This window comes from Dermacentor silvarum, chromosome 1 (genome assembly GCF_013339745.2).
Source record: "Dermacentor silvarum isolate Dsil-2018 chromosome 1, BIME_Dsil_1.4, whole genome shotgun sequence".
NCBI lineage: Eukaryota > Metazoa > Arthropoda > Arachnida > Ixodida > Ixodidae > Dermacentor > Dermacentor silvarum.
The window spans coordinates 8,210,906-8,229,625 of NC_051154.1; the positions used below are offsets into that span (position 1 = coordinate 8,210,906).

The 18,720-nt window shown below is 49.6% G+C and overlaps 1 protein-coding gene across 6 annotated transcripts in view; it reads right to left on the minus strand.

The window, feature by feature from the left end:
* The window catches only part of LOC119456455 (uncharacterized protein ZK1073.1-like), a 187,279-nt gene that overhangs the window by 14,235 nt on the left and 154,324 nt on the right, over positions 1-18,720 (minus strand). For all 6 annotated transcript variants that reach the window (XM_037718285.2, XM_037718278.2, XM_037718261.2 and 3 more), the window contains 2 exons: positions 17,526-17,564; positions 842-977 (listed from right to left, as the gene is read on the minus strand). In XM_037718285.2, the coding sequence (XP_037574213.1) occupies positions 842-977; positions 17,526-17,564 (175 nt within the window). The remainder of the gene's footprint in view (positions 1-841; positions 978-17,525; positions 17,565-18,720) is intronic.

Below are 18,720 nucleotides of genomic sequence, written 5' to 3' on the forward strand. Positions count from 1 at the left end.
ACTATACTATAGACCATGCTAAAGCGCTGTCTACAACGCAGCGATGCTGTTGGCAGTGCTTACCACTGCTAACAACTTACTGCCGGAGGGAGACGAACCCAAAACCTTTGTCCACTTTTGTCTACGTCCCTTTCCCTTTAGCTTATAATTTTTCAACTTTAAATAAAAATACAAATAACTTCCCCTATGCTTTCCTTGGCTTCATTATCTAATGACTTCATATGGTTGCGCTTGCGAAAAAAACACCAATACTGGCCAACATCATAATTCTGAAGTTGGTACTACCATTAATGTGTTTACTGCATTTGCATCACGAGCAAGTGGAACGGTCAAGTTTAAGCGTCTTCACAAAGTGCATTTAACTTTGTCTGTTGGTTTTCGACGGGTTTGTACAAGAGGGTGCGCGAATGGCACAACCGGTGATAATGGGTTATAGCGGAGAAATATGCACCCAGCAGCTCTCACTCTGCGTCATACCGCACATTGAGTCAATTCGTCCGACGCAGTATAAGCGCCGTGCTGAAATCTGTGACACTCACATTTACTTCTGCTTCTTTTTGAACCCTTTAGATAACGTTGCAGCGGGACGGCGCCGGTCCTGTAGTCGAATAGTTAGTCCACTGACGCCAGGCCCTACTGTGGACACACACACAGTAGTTGAGCAAGGAAGACAAATGCCCCCTCGCCCATTGACGGTTTCACCTAGCCTATTAAGTACACTGCATGCGGTATATGTAGCACGCCCACATCAAATGAATTATGCTAGATATTGAATAATTCTTTTTACTTGAAACGCAAAGTGCGCCGAGATAGCAGGCATGGCCGCAACAGACGAACTTACAGACTCCTGGAGGACATCGCCGACGGCGTCCACCTTGAGCAGTGACGTCTTCTGTTTGTCCATGCGAGCATACATGTTCTGCACGGCTTGTGCGTGGGCAGCCTTGCTGCCCGTCACCAGCAGCACGTCCATGCTCCTGCACAATCGGCGAAGAGGGCAAAACTATACTGACAACCTTCATCGGATGGGGAAAACCCCTTTAGCAACTCCCTTCGAGGTTCACAATAACGCTAAACAAGTAATGGTGATTTTAGATAAAAATGTCGAGTTTCACCCGAAAGGCGAAGCATCAATTAGAACTAGAACTAACCCTGGGAGTGTTAGCCAGCGCCACCACTCACATCCTGTGAGTGGTGGCGCTGGCTAACACTCCCAGGGTTAGTTCTAGTTGTAAAACATAAATACCCCAGAAAGTGGATGGGAAAACGGCTCCGCGGTAGCTCAATGGTGAGAGCATCGCACGCGTAATGCGAAGACGTGGGTTCGTTCCCGACCTGCGGACAGTTGTTTTTTCATCCGTTTTCATTTCCATTAATTTATTATTTCTTTAATTCAATTAGTAAGTACAAGTAATTTCCCCTATGTTGTCCTTGGTGTCATTGTTTGTTGGTTTCTTATGTTTCGACAAATTTGTAGCTCGTCCTTCCAAGAAATCAATCAGCGAACTGAGCAACCGGTAATTTTGTTGCCGAGAGATGGTGGCCGCATCAAAACCCCCTAAAAAGCCTGCGTATTCATCGTATTCACTACTGTCATGTCATACTTTTTGAAGCCGTAGGCTTCAAGGCGCCAAATGTCCAGATGGGCCTTTCGTGCTAGTCAACCAACAAAGGTGGTCACTTGCTACTTGACCGTATAAGTACGGGCGGAACTTAGGGAAGGAACAGCCAGGCATTCCTTTTTTGTGATGGACTCTGCAAGCAACATCGTTCTGCTCGCGTAGGCAGAAAACAACTTGCTCGGCACTGTCTTGCCACTGAACGATAATGACGTTGCTGGTACCTGTGTGGATTATTCTTGGTACATCCTCGTTAACTGCCGCTTCCTGCTCCTCTCTCCATAAAAACGCGACATCTTTCCTTCCAAGGCAGGTGAGTGGAGAGGCGATGCGTGCAAAACCCGCAATAAATCACCGGTAGAGGAAGCGTCTGACTGCCTTGTTATCTGTAGGACTTGCAAATTTTGCGACGGTTGCACTTTTATTGGGATCAGGTCTAACTTCATGGGTCATGTGGTGACTGACCACATGACCCATGAAGTGAAGTTCTTCAAAGCGAAAGTGGTTTGAAGAACAGTGAGTAGATGCCTTAAATTTTCCTAAAATGTGGTAAAAAACAAACAATTACGTCGTGTAGGTACACAAAGCAAGTCTTCCATTATAAGCCGGAGAGAACAGCCCTTGAGACGTGTCAGGGGCTGAGCACGAACCCCCAAGGGGAGAATCTGGAATTCATAAAACCCATTAGGCGTCACGAAAGCAGTCCTCTCTCGATCACGCTCATCGACCTCTACTTTCCATTATCCACTTTTTAGGTCCATCGACGAGAAGTAAGGCACATTCCGTAGCCTGTCGAGAGAATCATCTATGCGTGGCAACGGATAAACTTCTTTATTTGTAACACGCTTGTGCATGCTTGCGATAATCATTACCGAACCGCAAGCTACCAACCTTTTACAGCGTAAGCTGTTATGGGCTCATTCCAATAGCCGTTTCTGGTCGCGATGATGCCGCCGCCGCCACCCCGTAGCCGCTATCACGGGAAATGCGAAAAAAAAGTGCCCGCTCTCCGCCGCGATTGAACCCAGGCCTGCTACGTGGGAGTCGGATACTTCACCACTGAGCCACGCAAGCGCTTGCTATCAAGCAGAAGAAATATTCCTTTTATACGCACCCTGCGCCTGCGCGCCTAGGCAGGCGCGCAGGCGCAGACGACCCGAGCCTCCGACAGTGTGGTGGCGCCATCTAGTTAACGTGCCTGCAACCGCCGAGTGCGACGAGATGCGATTCAGACGCGATGCGATTCAGACGAGGCGTGCAATCAACGCTATCCCGATGTTAGATGTGCGCCACGTATTCTGGGTACCTCTTCGGTACACGTTATGGCGTCTGCTCGTATGGTACGAACCGCTGCTCAAGAAGCGAATCGTACAGCTACGTGCGCGGCTACAACCAGGCATCATCGGGCTCAGCAGACTGCTGTGCAGAGAGCATTACAACCGCAGCTCGCCGTCGCAGGGCGGACAGTTCAGATCGCTCTCGTCAAAATCGAGGCGAAAACACTTTGCCGCGAAGACCTTGTTGTGCGTGGTGCCGAAATTGGAGCTACTCTTGCGCCGCTCAACCAGCTTACGCTGTGACTGTGCTGCGTGTGCCGCGCAGGCCTGTAACTTTTTTTTGTTACGAGCACAAAAGGAGATGCCCAAGGGCTTTTAATACGTTAGCATTAGGAGTGTCAAATTGAACCACCGTCAGTTGCACTTCGCTTCTTGAAGAGGCAGTGTCGAGTGAGCTCCGGAACAACACTTTGCAATGTGGTGAACGCGGTTTAAATCATGGATCCCTGAAGAGGTGCGACGAAATGCTCACGCATTTCTTTCGTTTTCGTATTTAGCGTTCAATCACCACTGAATTTTTTGAGCCAGCCGTAACGTGTGCTACCTGCCACTGCGTTGCCTAGCAACCATCCCGCGGAGCGTCGCGCTTTGCTCGGGAGAGAGAAAGAGAAAATGAGAGAGAGAGAGAGAGAGAGTGCGCGCGTCGCGCGCTATGCTCGGAAGAGAGAAAGAGAAAAGGAGAGCGAGAAAGAGGGCGCGCGTCGCGCGCTACGCTTAAAGCCCCTCAATAAAACAAAGGTAGCGCCATGTTTTGAAGATCGCCGCTTTCCTCCTCTCCTGCCCGTTCTCTCGGCGCTCGGCCCTCCAATTGGCCGAATACCGACACACGAAACAGACGGCAGGCGACTCTTCCGGATTCCATGTGCGAAGCGAGACGCGGCGCAGAGGAAGGTCTGGCTTTAAAGAATCAGCCGGGCTGATTTCAACCCAACACAATGGTCCCAGCTATGTGAGGTAAACGAGCGATTCTTCAATGACCCCTAATCTCACATGCTGCCACTTGCTGTGTGAGGCTTCGTTAGTTTTTCTCCCTTCTAAGTGCCGCATTGTTCGCGCTGCATGTTCGCGCTGCATTTGCAAGTTTCGTGGCCGGATTTCATCATGTCTTCAAACGCACGTGGTTTTTGTTGACTCGGTTATAGAATCCATGGCGTTGTGTTTGTGTGGCCTGAATGTATGCGAACGGCACGGCACGTTTTGAGTGTATCGCAGTATGTTACGAAGCGGTGACGGTACGTAGGGAAAAATGGGCGCTTACCTGCGGAAAGACGAACCTTTTAGGGCTATTTAGTTCGGGCGACTTTGCGCCTTCAGCAAAAACTCAACTCGGTGGTCGGCTATCTTGCCGCTATCAGCTCTCTGCGATGTCGCATTAGCCGGTGCGAGGAGATTAAACGCGACGTCATGACATGTCAACAAAGGAACCCATTGGCCTCCTTTGAGGGGCATTGCTGCGTTTTTGAGTTGTATGCGACAGTAAATGTGGAAACAGCGTAAAGTGTGCATGACGCAAAGGCACCTGAATGCTGTCATGTCCTCTACCAAACGCTCATACGCATGGATAAAAAAATATTCGCTCCACATTTGATATAACCGGGGATCATTATTGTGACAGCTTGCTCCTTCGCTTTATATGACAGATTCCGTGTTGCGGGTGCATTAATTCAGTTATTGAATATTGGAAAACGAACAATCCCCCGGAAGAACTGCTAGCAACGCTATCCACATTGCAACGCCCTTGATTATAGAGTTAACTCATTCCTGCGTGGCGTTGTCAGTGGCCAGGACAAACCTGGATGTTAACTCATCGTTTCTGCTCTACATTTGATAAGATGGTAGATACAATACGCAGGGCAGAATTTCTCGAACACGCGCGCAGCAGATGCAAGCGGCAATATGATCTGCAAAAGCAGCCTTGCATACACCTGTAAGATGACCGCTGCCGCGCTACTCAAATCCGCAAAAAAAGAAAGAAAAAATGTGTGGAGTAGTGTAAGGCTTCCTACAAGCGAGCGAAGCTACTAACCTCATAATCGACGGACCGCTTCCGCCGAATGATCGGTCAGTGAAACCTGTAAGACAACTGCATATATACAGCTGGTGGAACATTCAATCCCGCAGCGTAGTCATTGTTAGAGGCCCGCTGTGCACGTTAGCCGCTGTCCAACGAGGGACTGGAGCTACTGAAACGCGGAGATGAATCAACGCCGAGGTCGCGCGTGGCATGGCTCAGTTAAAGCCCGACTTAGAGGCTTTAGGCTCACTGTATCACCGCTAATAGTACAGCCATCTAAGCGCAACGGTATTTATGCGTCCTCTCGTTGTTGCGGCAGCCAGTCATAATATAACGCGAAAAATTCCGAACAAAATACGAGTTCAAGAGCGCGAGCGACACGTAGCCACAGCGTTTCATTCGGAGAGTGTCTGCTAGTTCAGCCCCGCGTAGGGGGAGCCACGGTCGACAGAAGAGAGAGTGAACGCCGGCGCAGCAGGAGGAGGGAGGAGATGGCGCTACTTTTGTTTTATTGAGGGGTTTTAGCTAAGCTCGGGAGAAAGAGAAAATGAGACTGAGAGTGAGAGAAACAAATTGTAGTAGCCCCAACGAAGCAACGCGTAGAGGTGCTGCTGACGCCATCCGCGCTTCTCCGTTTCCCCTAATTAGCGCCGAACACTCGCGGTGTCCGTGACTGCAGCACGCGCCTCTGGCGGCGGCTCGGCCGAGCTCCCACCAGCTGCGCGCTACTGCGCATGCGCCGTAACGTCATCCCGGCGTGTCGTCTGCTGCGCGTCGCCCGTACACTGTGCATAGCTTTCGCCCTACTTCCTCTACGTGTGCTCAGACTGCAAGTGCTTCGCGAGGCGTTTCCCGATGCCACGGACCACGAGGAAATACTCATACACTTCGTATACCTTAGCATCACTCAGCATTACTTCGTATAACTTAGCATGACTTTGTATAGCCAGGAACCGATTAGCTCCGCTGTGTCTTTAGCCTTGCACCACTAGTGCAAGCTGCCCCGATTTTTTGACAGCTAGATTACATTATCCTTTAGCATTGTTGGGACTCGGAGTAGCGTTTGGGCCGGTGAGCCTTCCAGCCACAGGGATGAGTACGTCCGGGAGTAGGAGCGAGACAAAGAGGGTTTATTCCACATATTGTGGGCGTTTATTACGCACGTCTTATTCATCTGTATATTATCATCATCATCCTACGTTGCTCGATCCTCATCTTCAGTTCTGTGTGATCATCATCATCGGGTGTGTGCTTTTGCTGGTTCACTGCCGAGTACTCGGGCCGAATAAACGTTGTGCCAAGAGAGACGTCATAAGTGGTGGACATAGCTCTTCAATCCTCAGTCCTCTGCCCGCTCAGTCTATACCCCCTGGAACTACGTTCAGGCCGCCGCTTGCGCCCACTGTCCGCTAGCATGTCTCAGGACGAACCACTCTTCACTTCTACCGCTACCGTTCTGACACCACCAGCCACCCCTTACATCCTAAGCAGCCACCAGCGTGACCGCCATCTCTTCGCTGGTCTTCGTGGGGAAGATGTGAAGGACTGGCTGGACGACTATGAGCGAGTAAGTTCCGCTAATCGTTGGGACGACCCCCATAAGCTCCACCACGTCTCCTTCTACCTGATGGGTGTGGCGAAGACATGGTTCTTCAACCACGAGATAGAGTTTACTGACTGGGCTGCCTTCAAGCAGCAGCTCCGCCATGTATTTGGTGCACTGGCGGTTCGTTCTACCATAGCAAAGAAAACCCTCGATACCCGCCAACAGCAGCCAGACGTGTCTTACACATCGTATATCGAGGATGTTCTTGCACTTTGCCGCCGTGTTAGTTCATCTATGCCAGAGTCCGACAAAGTGCGCCACATTTTGAAAGGCATTAGATCAGTCGCCTTCAATGCTCTCCATCAAGAACCGCGCTAAAATCGCTGACATCGTCACCACGTGTCAGCGCCTGGACGAACTTGAGTTTGTTCGCCTTCAGCCGGACGTAGGCAACTATTCTTCTACGGCGGACCCACATCGCGTGTCATGATACGAGCTATGATATGCGAAGAATTACAATCTATGGGCTTGTCGTCACCGTCGGTGTGCCCCAGTGCGCCTTCTAGCGCGCCCTTGCGTGACATCATTAGGGATGAACTGGCGTCCTTGACCTGCTCTGCGCGCGTGCAACCCTCTGTCTCTCGTCCTCTACCAACGTACGCGGAAGTTGCTGCCACGCGTCCAGGCAACGGCAACTCCATGGTGCCGCTATCAACGTACGCTTCGGTTGCTGCCGCGCCTCCAGTAGACATCTCGTCAATGCCGCCCGAGCTTTCATCGGCTCATTTGGCTGCACTGACTCCCGGAGCACCTAGCACCCTGTACTACCCGCCATGGCGTCCGTCACGTCCCACGTGCTATTACTGCGGCTATCGCGGCCATATTTCACGTTCCTGCCGCAAGCGCCAGTAAGACGAGCGTCGGGGCTCGTCTTACTGGCGAACGCAACTTTTCCAGTGGAGCCTCTTCCCAAAGCCGGTGTTTCTCTTCACTTCCGCTCCGCTCTACATCTCCACCCACATCGACTGAAGACCGAAGCACTTACCGTTCAGCCAGACGCCGCTCCCCTTCGCCGTTCCGCCGCTCTACGTCACCACTACGGCCCGTCTCACTCAACTGAAACGTTCGTCCGGAAAACTAAGCGATGCAGTTTTTGGAGGACAAACTGCATACGACAACAGGACTGAAATTCCTCCAGCGCGCCCGTCCAATATGCTTTCGGTGTTTGTCAAAGGAGTGCCCGTCGATGCTTTGGCGGACACAGGTACGACAATTTCCGTTATTCACGCTGATTTATGTTACCGTCTCAGGAAAGTCACGACGCCATACGATGGACCGACGGTAGTTGCAGCCCAAGGGGACACTGTTCGACCTTCCGCTCTTTGTATTGCCCGTGTCGTGATCGATGATATCCTGCACCATATACAATTAGCTGTGCTGTCCCCGTGCGCTCATTAATTTATTTTAGGGGGGGATTTTCTCTTTTTTTTCCGCGGCTATTTGTTGTGGTCAACGCTTCGTGCATCTTACGGACACCGACCACTTACTTGGGGAAGACACACGCCGTTGCGCATGATCGCTGCGGAAGATACCGAACTGCCTCCCGACCGACAGCGAATTATTACCATTATGTCGAACGATATCGACCATGGTGACGTCTTGGTCTTGCCCTCTTCCCGTTCCTTCATAATGGCATCGCTTTTGCACCAGGTGCGGTTCGATTTTGCAATGGCTCTGCACTTGTCAGCGCCACGAACGCGACATCGGAGAAAATTCTCCCTCTGCAAAGCACCACAGTGGCTTGCACGGCTGACCCAGGGCCTGTATGCGTCGTGCCCCTTACAACTATGTCTTCCAAAGACCCTTCTACTTCTGACACTGCTTCTCCCTCCGCCCTTACTGCAGCCATCAGCAGCGACTTGCACATTCACAGATGCAGCAGCTGCTTGCTTTGTTGAACAAACACGCAAATTCTTTTGATGTCCATTCGTCCACTCTGGGCCAAAACACAGCTGCAGCACATCGCATTCAGACAGACGAAGCGTCTATAGTGCGCCGATGCCCGTACCACGTGTCCCTAGCCCAGCGGAAAATCATAGAAGAAAATGTCGCGGACATACAACAGAAGGTCATCCGGCCCTCAGGTAGCCCTTGGTCATCTGCGGTTGTTTTGGTCCGAAAAAAAGACGGTTCCGTGCGCTTTTACGTCGATTACCGGGCCCTCTATAAAATCACTCGAAAGGACGTATACCCTATGCCTCGCATTGACGACGCCCTTGGTTCACTACAAGGTGCAGAATACCTTTCAAGCCTCGATCTGCGTTCCGGCTATTGGTAAACTCCCATGCACGAAGACGATAAAGAAAAAAAAACAGCGTTTGCCACCCCTGATGGATTTTACGAATTCAACGTCATGCCTTTCGGGCTATGCAATGCACCTGCGACTTTTGAACGCATGATCGACACCGTGCTGCGTAGCCTGAAATGGAAAACTTGCCTCTGCTACCTGGATGACATTGTCGTATTTTCATCTACATTTCCTCAGCACCTGCAACGCTTGGATGAAGTTCTGACGTACCTTGCCGACGTTGGTCTTCAGCACAACACGAAGGAATGCGGTTTCGCCAGCAGATCTATTAAGGTCCTGGGGCATGTCGTGAGCAAGGAGGGCATACGTCCTGACCCTGGCAAGATTGCTGCGGTCCTTCGCTTCCCTCGCCCAGAAAGGTCTAGAGACTTGCGAAGCTTTCTTGGCTTCGCTTATTTCCGTCGCTTTATACGGAACTTTGCTTCCATCGCTGCGACACTACACAAGCTACTTGCTTCCAGTGTACCCTTTATCTGGTCTCAAGAATGTGAAGCAGCCTTTGAGATGTTGAAGGGCGCCCTCACGTCTGAACTTGTGCTTTGGCATTTTGACGAGACTGCACCGACTCTCTTGCACACAGACGCTAGCGGCCGCAGCATCAGTGCCAATCTTCTGCAACGCGACAACTCTTCGCGCGAGAGAGTCGTTGCATACGGCAGCCGCGTACTCACCGATGCCGAGAAGAACTATACGATAACTGAGCAGGAGTGCCTGGCTGTAGTTTGGTGCGTACAGAAGTTTCGTTCCTATTTGCACAGGCGTCATTTTACAATTGTTACGGACCACCACGAATTATGCTGGCTCTCCACTCTTAAGAACTTGCCTGGACGCCTGAGTCCCTGGATTCTCCGCCTGCAAGAATATGACTTTGACATTATTCATAAGTCAGGCAAAAAACACCAAGACGCAGACGCTCTTTCTCGTTGCCTGCTTCCTACGCATCCACTCGACACCTCGGCAATTGCGTCGCAAAGCAGCTCTTGGGATGTTACTTCTACGCCGGTTTCCTCTCTAGCCTCAATAGACCGCCTTTCTCCGGACGATGATCAAACATTCGCATCTCGCCAACGGGCTGACCCATATTGTCGACGTATGCTAAACCTGCTCTCTGGCGCTTCTCACCCACCTAACGCGCGGCTTCGACGCCAACTCGCACAATTGAATCTGGACAATCGCGTGCTGTATCGGCGCATTTACCACCCTGACGGTCAACGCTGGGTGCCCGTTCTACCGCGCTCTCTTCGAGCCCATGTCCTCGAAGCATTACACGATGACATGACTGCTAGCCATCTTGGTTTCCACAAAACCTACGATCACATTCGAAGCCGTTACTATTGGCCTGGCTTTTCTACTAGTGTGGCGAGATGCGTTGGTTCCTGTTCTCCGTGTCCGCGTCACAAACTCCCAACCTATGCTCCTTCCGGCGAATTACTGCATATTCCGTGTCCCACCGCACCATTTGATGTTGTTGGTATCGACCTTTATGGGCCCCTTCCTGTTACTGCAGCTGGCAATTTGTGGATAGTGACCCCTGACGCGCTACGCTGAGACAAAATCAGTGATCAGACAACAGTGGCTCCAAATATGGAAGCCCACTCCATGTAGAAGGACTTTGACTGTCTGACTCACTACATGTCTCAGCGCACATCAGATCCCGTCAGGACCCCCCCACTGAACCAAATGTGCCCGCTTATAAAGCAGTCGTCTTCCCTAGTTCCCTACACAAGGGAATTCGATGGCCTTAATGCGGCCAATCAGAGGGGTCGTATTGTCCACAGAACTCCGCCTCTGATATCCGACCTTCGAAGCAAGGACGAGGAAATCTGGAAACAGGGGGCTCACACTCCTCCTACGAAAGTCGTCGACTTGGTTTCTTGCTCTCCGTGACGGTCATCTTGCCAGGGTCGGGAGAGTGACTTTCGCGCTGGACCGTGCTTCCGCGAAGGGCGGCGGTTGTGGTCCCTTCTAAGTGAGCTTCTTTGTCATCACATCACAGCCGCTGTCGGGCCGCGTCGCCAGGTAGGCGGCCGCTGATGAAGGGGGTGGCATCGGGGAAACACCCAAAGGATGCGAACTGCCGATTTGGGGTGCTTATTTGCCCGTCACCATCAGTGTCGGTCACTGTCGCCGCCTGGGCGACGCTGATGAAAGGGGCTGCCTCGATGGAAATAACCAAAGAAAGCACCCTGCCGATTCCGGACGCAACAGCATCAACATGACTTGCTGTTGCAGTTCATCTCGTTCACTTCGTGCTCATCAATTGTTACAGTGAGGGCGGCACCCAAAATTTTGTCGGCGTTCTGAGGTTGTGGGTCGATGTAATCTTTTCTCAGCAATGATGGGGGTCTTTCGGCAATTCGAGGACGTGCAACTCCAGAGGTCGCTGCTTTCAGTTTTATCGCCATGGGCTGTGAAACCCTCCTCGGACGATGTCACCGAAACTTTTTCGGCGAGGAAAAACGTGTAGGAGACGGCGAGCGCGACTGGAGAGTAGATGAGCTCACTTGCCCAACAGCAAGGCTGCCGTCAAAGGGCTGCATCAAACTGACGGCACGTAGCGGCAGATGTAGCCAACCAGCCTTGCAGGTAGCCAGTCTGAAGGGCTGGCTACCTGCTGGCTTTTGCTGGCTGGCTTTTGTCTGGCTGGCTGGCTGGCTGGCTGGCTGGTTTTTGTCTTTACATTTCTGGGTGAAGTCTAGGTGGGTCTTGAAGGTGGAGATTCCGTTCAAGGCTTTGATATATCTCTTTGCAAGTTGCACTGCCCCTTGTCCGAAGTCTGCACCAATAGACTTGAAGCTAAACATTTCGACAGAATTACGTGTCTGGTTGGGAAAATTGATTAAGACTTAGAGAGCGACTCCAACAAATAAGGAAATTTATTAGCCCGGTGTTTCGGAGCTAATTCGGCTCCTTCTTCCGGGGCTATTCTTCGGAGGTGGTGGTGTGCAGCTTTTAAAAGGTCCATCGTAAGAAAGGAGGAGGGGGGAGACACCAGAAGGTGGTAATATCCTGATGAAAGACAGCCTTGATGAACGGCGATAACTTCTGCAAATGCAGTTTGACGCCTTTGTGCGGGCGAGAAAGCCAGGCAGCAATGCGGCAAAGATGACGAATGCGTGCAATGAGACAACGATGTATGTTGAGATATGTTAGGACAGCGAGGTAAGTTGGAATGATTTTTTGCAAGCACGATTGTTGCACAAGTTGAAGCACTTCGAGAAAGTCCCAGACATGTGCGCAATGCCTGGAAATCTCCACAGCGCGAAGACTGGAATTGCGCGTATTGGACATCACTGGCAGGCTGTAGCGTAAAAATCCCGAAATAACGCTCTCTCTGTGACTGCAGCACGGAGTATGCCCCACCCTGATTTCCCACACATGAATCTCTGCGCAAGCCCAATAGTCTCTTTTTCAGGTATACGCAATGGGCGAGAATACGAGTATTCCTCTTTTCACAGGTTAATGGAGACTGGGTGTGGCGTCATGCGTTTGTGTGTGAAGGCAATTAACGCGCACTTCAAGCTGATGTTAGGGTTGCTGGTATACATTGATCAATGGGCGAGATTACGAGTACTCCTGTCGATTATTGTACCCAAGAATTGATGTCTTTTCACAGGTTAATGGAGACTGGGTGTGACATCATGCGTTTTGTGTGTGAAGGCAAATAACGCGCACTTCAAGTTGACGTTAAAGTTGCTGGTATACGCAATGAGCGAGAATACGAGTACGCTTATCGATTACTGTACCCAAGAATTGATGTCTTTTCCCAGGTTAATGGAGACTGGGTGTGGCGTCATGCGTTTGTTTGTAAAGGCAATTAACGCGCACTTCAAGCTGATGTTAGGGTTGCTGGTATACTCAATGGGCGAGAATAGGAGTACTTCTATCGATTATTGTACCCAAGAATTGATGTCTTTTCACAAGTTAATGGAGACTGGGTGTGGCGTCATGCGTTTTTGTAAAGGCAATTAACGCGCACTTCAAGCTGATGTTAGGGTTGCTGATATACTCAATGGGCGAGAATAGGAGTACTTCTATCGATTATTGTACCCAAGAATTGATGTCTTTTCACAGGTTAATGGAGACTGGGTGCGGCGTCATGAGTTTGTAAAGGCAATTAACGCGCATTTCAAGCTGATGTTAGGGTTGCTGGTATACTCAATGGGCGAGAATACGAGTACTCCTATCGATTATTGTACCCAAGAATTGATGTCTTTTCACTGGTTAATGGAGACTGGGTGCGGCGTCATGCGTTTGTTTGTAAAGGCAATTAACGCGCACTTCAAGCTGATGTTAGGGTTGCTGGTATACTCAATGGGCGAGAATACGAGTACTCCTATCGATTATTGTACCCAAGAATTGATGTCTTTTCCCAGGTTAATGGAGACTGGGTGTGGCGTCATGCGTTTGTTGTAAAGGCAATTAACGCGCACTTCAAGCTGATGTTAGGGTTGCTGGTATACTCAATGGGCGAGAATACGAGTACGCTTATCGATTATTGTACCCAAGAATTGATCTCTTTTCACAAGTTAATGGTGACTGGGTGTGGCGTCATGCGTTTGTTTGTAAAGGCAATTAACGCGCACTTCAAGCTGATGTTAGGGTTGCTGGTATACTCAATGGGCGAGAATAGGAGTACTTCTATCGATTATTGTACCCAAGAACTGATGTCTTTTCACAAGTTAATGGAGACTGGGTGTGGCGTCATGCGTTTGTGTGTGAAGGCAATTAACGCGCACTTCAAGCTGATGTTAGGGTTGCTGGTATACTCAATGGGCGAGAATAGTACTTCTATCGATTATTGTACCCAAGAATTGATGTCTTTTCACAAGTTAATGGAGACTGGGTGTGGCGTCATGCGTTTGTTTGTAAAGGCAATTAACGCGCACTTCAAGCTGATGTTAGGGTTGCTGGTATACTCAATGGGCGATAATAGGAGTACTTCTATCGATTATTGTACCCAAGAATTGATGTCTTTTCACAGGTTAATGGAGACTGGGTGCGGCGTCATGCGTTTGTTTGTAAAGGCAATTAACGCGCACTTTAAGCTGATGTTAGGGTTGCTGGTATACTCAATGGGCGAGAATACGAGTACTCCTATCGATTATTGTACCCAAGAATTGATGTCTTTTCCCAGGTTAATGGAGACTGGGTGTGGCGTCATGCGTTTGTGTGTGAAGGCAATTAACGCGCACTTCAATCTGATGTTAGGGTTGCTGGTATACGCAATCGGCGAGAATACGAGTACTCCTATCGATTATTGTACCCAAGAATTGATGTCCTTTCACAGGTTAATGGAGACTGGGTGTGGTGTCTTGCGTCTGTGTGTGAAGGCAATTAACGCGCACTTCAAGCTGATGTTAGGGTTGCTGCCGATTGCAGCCCTGCACGCACCTGAAGGCGAGCGACTGCAACAGCCCTAAGGCAAGTGCCATCTGCATATATCGAAAGCCTTTGGTAAGAATTCAGTGGCACTTTGCGACAATTAAGTTCACACTGAATAAAGTGGTGATTAATACTCATCTTTGGAGCAGCCGCATTAAGTGTAATGTTCAGCTGTTGAGCACTCATCGGGTTGTACAAAAAAGTCCGCATTCCAATGGGGGCGCAGTACAAACATGCTCATGTCCGTGCTCATGGGATGCACATTAAAAAACAACCAGGTGGTCAAAATTATCCGGTATTTGATCTTGCCGTTGAGTGCGGGAGTTGGCCGACGTTGAGGACTTAGAGTAATTAAGGTTTATTTACATTATGTACAGGAGTTGAACAAAGCAAAATGACAGTAAATGAGTCATCGTTACGGCCGGCCGCAACTTGAACCCTGCGGTGGGCGGCAAGAATGTCTCTCTGTTATCGATTTTTCTCTGGCTTATAACCCCTTCAGTCTGTCGGTGTTACGTCATTTTCAGCTAATCCGTCCGTCCAGGTGTCGTCATTTTCCTCCAATCGTCGGGCCCATGCAAGTGGCGTCATGTTCGGCCAATGGGGACAATCCAAGGGCGCGATTCTCCGATGGCTGCCTTCATGCGGCGTTTCCTCCTCGCCTGGTAGGCGCTCAGCTGGAGGAGGTTCTCGAAACACATTCCAGAGTAGCAAGGCAGCTTTTCCTGTGACGGAGGTCAACGACTTAGAACCGCGCCGGCTTCCAGAGGTATTTCGGGAAGCGTCACGCAGAGAGAGAGAGAGAAATAACTTTATTGCGCGGCACACGAGGGTGCCAACTTGTTTGACGGGTCCAATAGCAAGGTCGACGCGCACCCGCGTACCATAATTGAAATCCGACGTTGAGTGGTTGCGGTCGAAGAACTTGACCGATGCTATTTAACGGTCCGTATAGAACACCGGTTCAGTTCAGTTTTGTTTCCTTAAAGACCCCTTTGCTAGGGGTATTACATAAGGGGTCGGTACAGTTGATAATGCAACAGTAACACAGGTATTCAGAAAACTACAAGAAAGCTACATTTCGCAAGTGCATAAAAACAGAAATAAGGGGGAAAAATGACGCGTGAAATCGGAGCCCTCACTACGCAGTGCCTCCTAATCAGATCGTGGATTTGGCACTTGAAATTCCTACAATTTAATTTTAACTGTTTAACAAATTTACTGCTGCGATGCAACATTGTAATCGCACCTCTGGATCGGGGTGGCATTTCCAAAAGCTTACTCATTGCACATTGGAATTTGTGATGCACCTATGTGCTCCTCTTGCAGAATACGTCCTGTGCTTTTTTCCCCGTCGTGACATCTAGTGCCGCCCTCTCCCGACAGCATTGGACTAAAGATAGCTCACAGAAGCTAATATCCTTGGCCCATGGCATCGCTGGCGCAGAAAGCAACGAAGGCGTTGCCAGAGTGCTTCAAGTCGCTTTGACCATTTATAGACTTTGTCTCTCTCTTGCCTTCTTTCTCTCCCCAGAGCCGGGTAGCAAACCGAAAGTGCTTGTGGATAATATTGTGACAGGAATAAGCATAGGCAAAACAAAAGGGTATTGATGGAATATATACACAGAGCGAAGCCGAGATGGCGGAACAACAACCACACGAGCGCTTCTTCTAACGTCGTCTTCCTCCAATATGGCCTCTAACAACATTCCTCGTTTCTCGCTCTCTTCGTTGTTTCCTTGTTGCCCGTCAATTTATCCTCAAGCAGATCGCGCTCACACTCTGGACGCTTGTCGCACAGCAATTCTTCGGGCCTCCTGAAAATGTTTTGTGACATTCACTGAGCTCTAAGCGTTGCTTCCTGGTGATGCATGGTTCGGGCCTGATTATTTTCATCCCTGGCCTTGCTTCTGCACTTACTCGAAGGAACAGAGTCCGACTCCTCCGTTCCTCGCGAGCAAGTGGTGTGAGAGGAATGCATTGAACGCGGCGAAAAGGAGCGGGCACCAGCCAGCACATTTTATGCCTGCATCGTTATATCAGTCAATTGCACCACTTTCGCTCAATCAATATGATAGTATATGCATTCAGTACTAAGGTCCTGCGTGACTATGAATTAAATTCTGGGGTTGAAGGGAACACTAATGAGAAACACTAAAGCAGCATAGATTGATAAAGAATTCTTCAGGAGCTTTACTTCCGTTGATTTCGCTTTAATTGGTTGATTATTGGAAGAGAAAACGGCGGTCAAAGTTTCACTTTTGAATTTCACGCCAGAAATCCAGGACTGGTACGTCAGTGTGACGACACGGACTGCAAAATATTTCTTAGCATTTCGGCTTTTGCGGCTCAGTGAAAGTCGTTGAAACTTGCCAAGTTCGGCCTCTGTGAGAACACAATGTAGTCCCATTTTTTACTGACAAAAATTAACCAAATCCAAGCAGACGGCCACAAAATCCATCACGTCACGATGAATTTCGAGGAGGCGTCGCCATCTGCATTTCGTTATTGCATCTTTTCTGGCATGCCTTTCGCGGTGACTTTTTACCTAACCTAACACAATTGTTTCTATTTAGTCCCTTGAAGCCACATTGTGCGAAGCTCCGATGAGCGGAGTCGCGCTGCCCTTGCGAGAGGTTTGTTCTTACGGCGTCTGCTCCCAGCAGCGAGCGCTGGCAAGCCACACCTTGCTGCTGCCATCCGTCAGACGCTGGTACAATTTTCATGCCACGCAAGAGCGGTTTCTGCTAGCGCTGCGGCCGGAATCGCAGAATATGTGAAACGCGGGCTTCAGCAGCGCGAAAAAAGACCCATATGGCGGTGCGGGCCAAGCTTTTTGAGGCCACAGTCCATCTGGGCACTCGCTAAATGACAACAGATGCGCAAGATTTAAAATGATTTCCAGTACGAATCTTTTGAATAAACGCAAAAATGAAGCACCAGCAGAACGCTACCATTGAAGCCCCAACAGAAAGGCCACCGAGGCACATTTGATCGCTCGGAGCACCTTCTTAGGCCATGGTTACGTGATTTAGGCCCGATATTATTCAGCACAAGTCCGCAGGGGCTTAAGCTGAAGCAGGAAATAAATGCACACATGAAATAAGTGAATCATCCTGTCTCTCCTCTTTCTTTAAATCATACGTCTGCGGAAAGGCCTTCAAGGGAAACGTTTTCTGGGTGATAATGGACGAAAGCAGCATCTTTTCAGCTTCCGATATTCGCATTAACTTATGAGGACGTAACCGAAACTTACTTGAGGTTTGCTTCAATCAGACCGCTGATGTCTTTGCGACTGGAAGAGAAAAGAGAAGAACTCGTTTACGTTCTGCAGGTGTGCCTCGTTTGCCACATTTATGGCTGCTCGCTAAGCTCTACTCCTTTTACTTTCGGTCATCCGATTCGGCATCCTCGTTGCCTTCTCGTGTGTAATTGACGAGGCAGGGGCTGATTTTATTTTTGCGCTCTAGCACTGGGCTATCAGATACGCAGTGTGATACAGTGCTAGCATGAACTACCGCCAATCAGTGGTTTTCTTTTTCTAGTTTCAACAAACTGCCTCCATCCCGGCTGAGAATCGGCTCCGCAAACGCCGAGAGGCTGCAAACTTTCAATTACGCAGTTCCCCATAGAAGCTCATTCGCCAAACTGTGTACGCAGTACTACCAAGAGTGACAGCCAGCAACAAAATGAGGAATGGCATGCAATCCTCTTTATTGTCACCTTTTTAGCTAAGAAACTGTACTTCTCTTCAAGGATAGAAATGTTTGTTGCCTCTAGCATGCACCAGGTGTACAAGACAGCCGCCAGCAAGAGGCACTTAATACGCGAACAGAGGGGTGCGTTCAGAGAACAACACTCAGAAGGAGGGCCCGACTTATTTTTGATTTCAATCTTTTTTCATGTGATACAGCACAACCATTCCACACATCGAAACCGAGCTGGCTTTTTCATCGCAGGCCTCTATTTCAGCACGAAAAAAATCTTACAGGGGCCCTGAACCACCCCTCGGGCTTGGTGAAAAAAAAACACAGTCCGCGGATAGCATACGCTGCTGTGAACATCTCAGCCAAATTTCGCAGTCGTGCGCCGCGCGTGGAGCTCGCAAGCGGAGCGCGAAATCACCTTTCTCTTAAACGCTCTCTGTTCAATAGAAGCCTGCTCCTCACTCTTTTCTGGACGGTTTATTTCGTAATATAGCTGATTCCCATAGGCAGCTGCTATTGGCCAATAGCTGACAACAATCAAGAAAGATGTTTGATCAGTGCGCTTCTTCCTACTGTTACTGTGCATATTTATTGACGCAGTTTAATAAACAGGCTCAAGTAAGCGAAAATATGCTTTCGACAATTAGGTACTTCCGGAAGAAGCCGACTATCGTCTGCTTACGCTCGGCCGCATTAAACTGTGGCCACCCTGTTGTCGCAGGCATCGGGTATCGCTAATTTCGA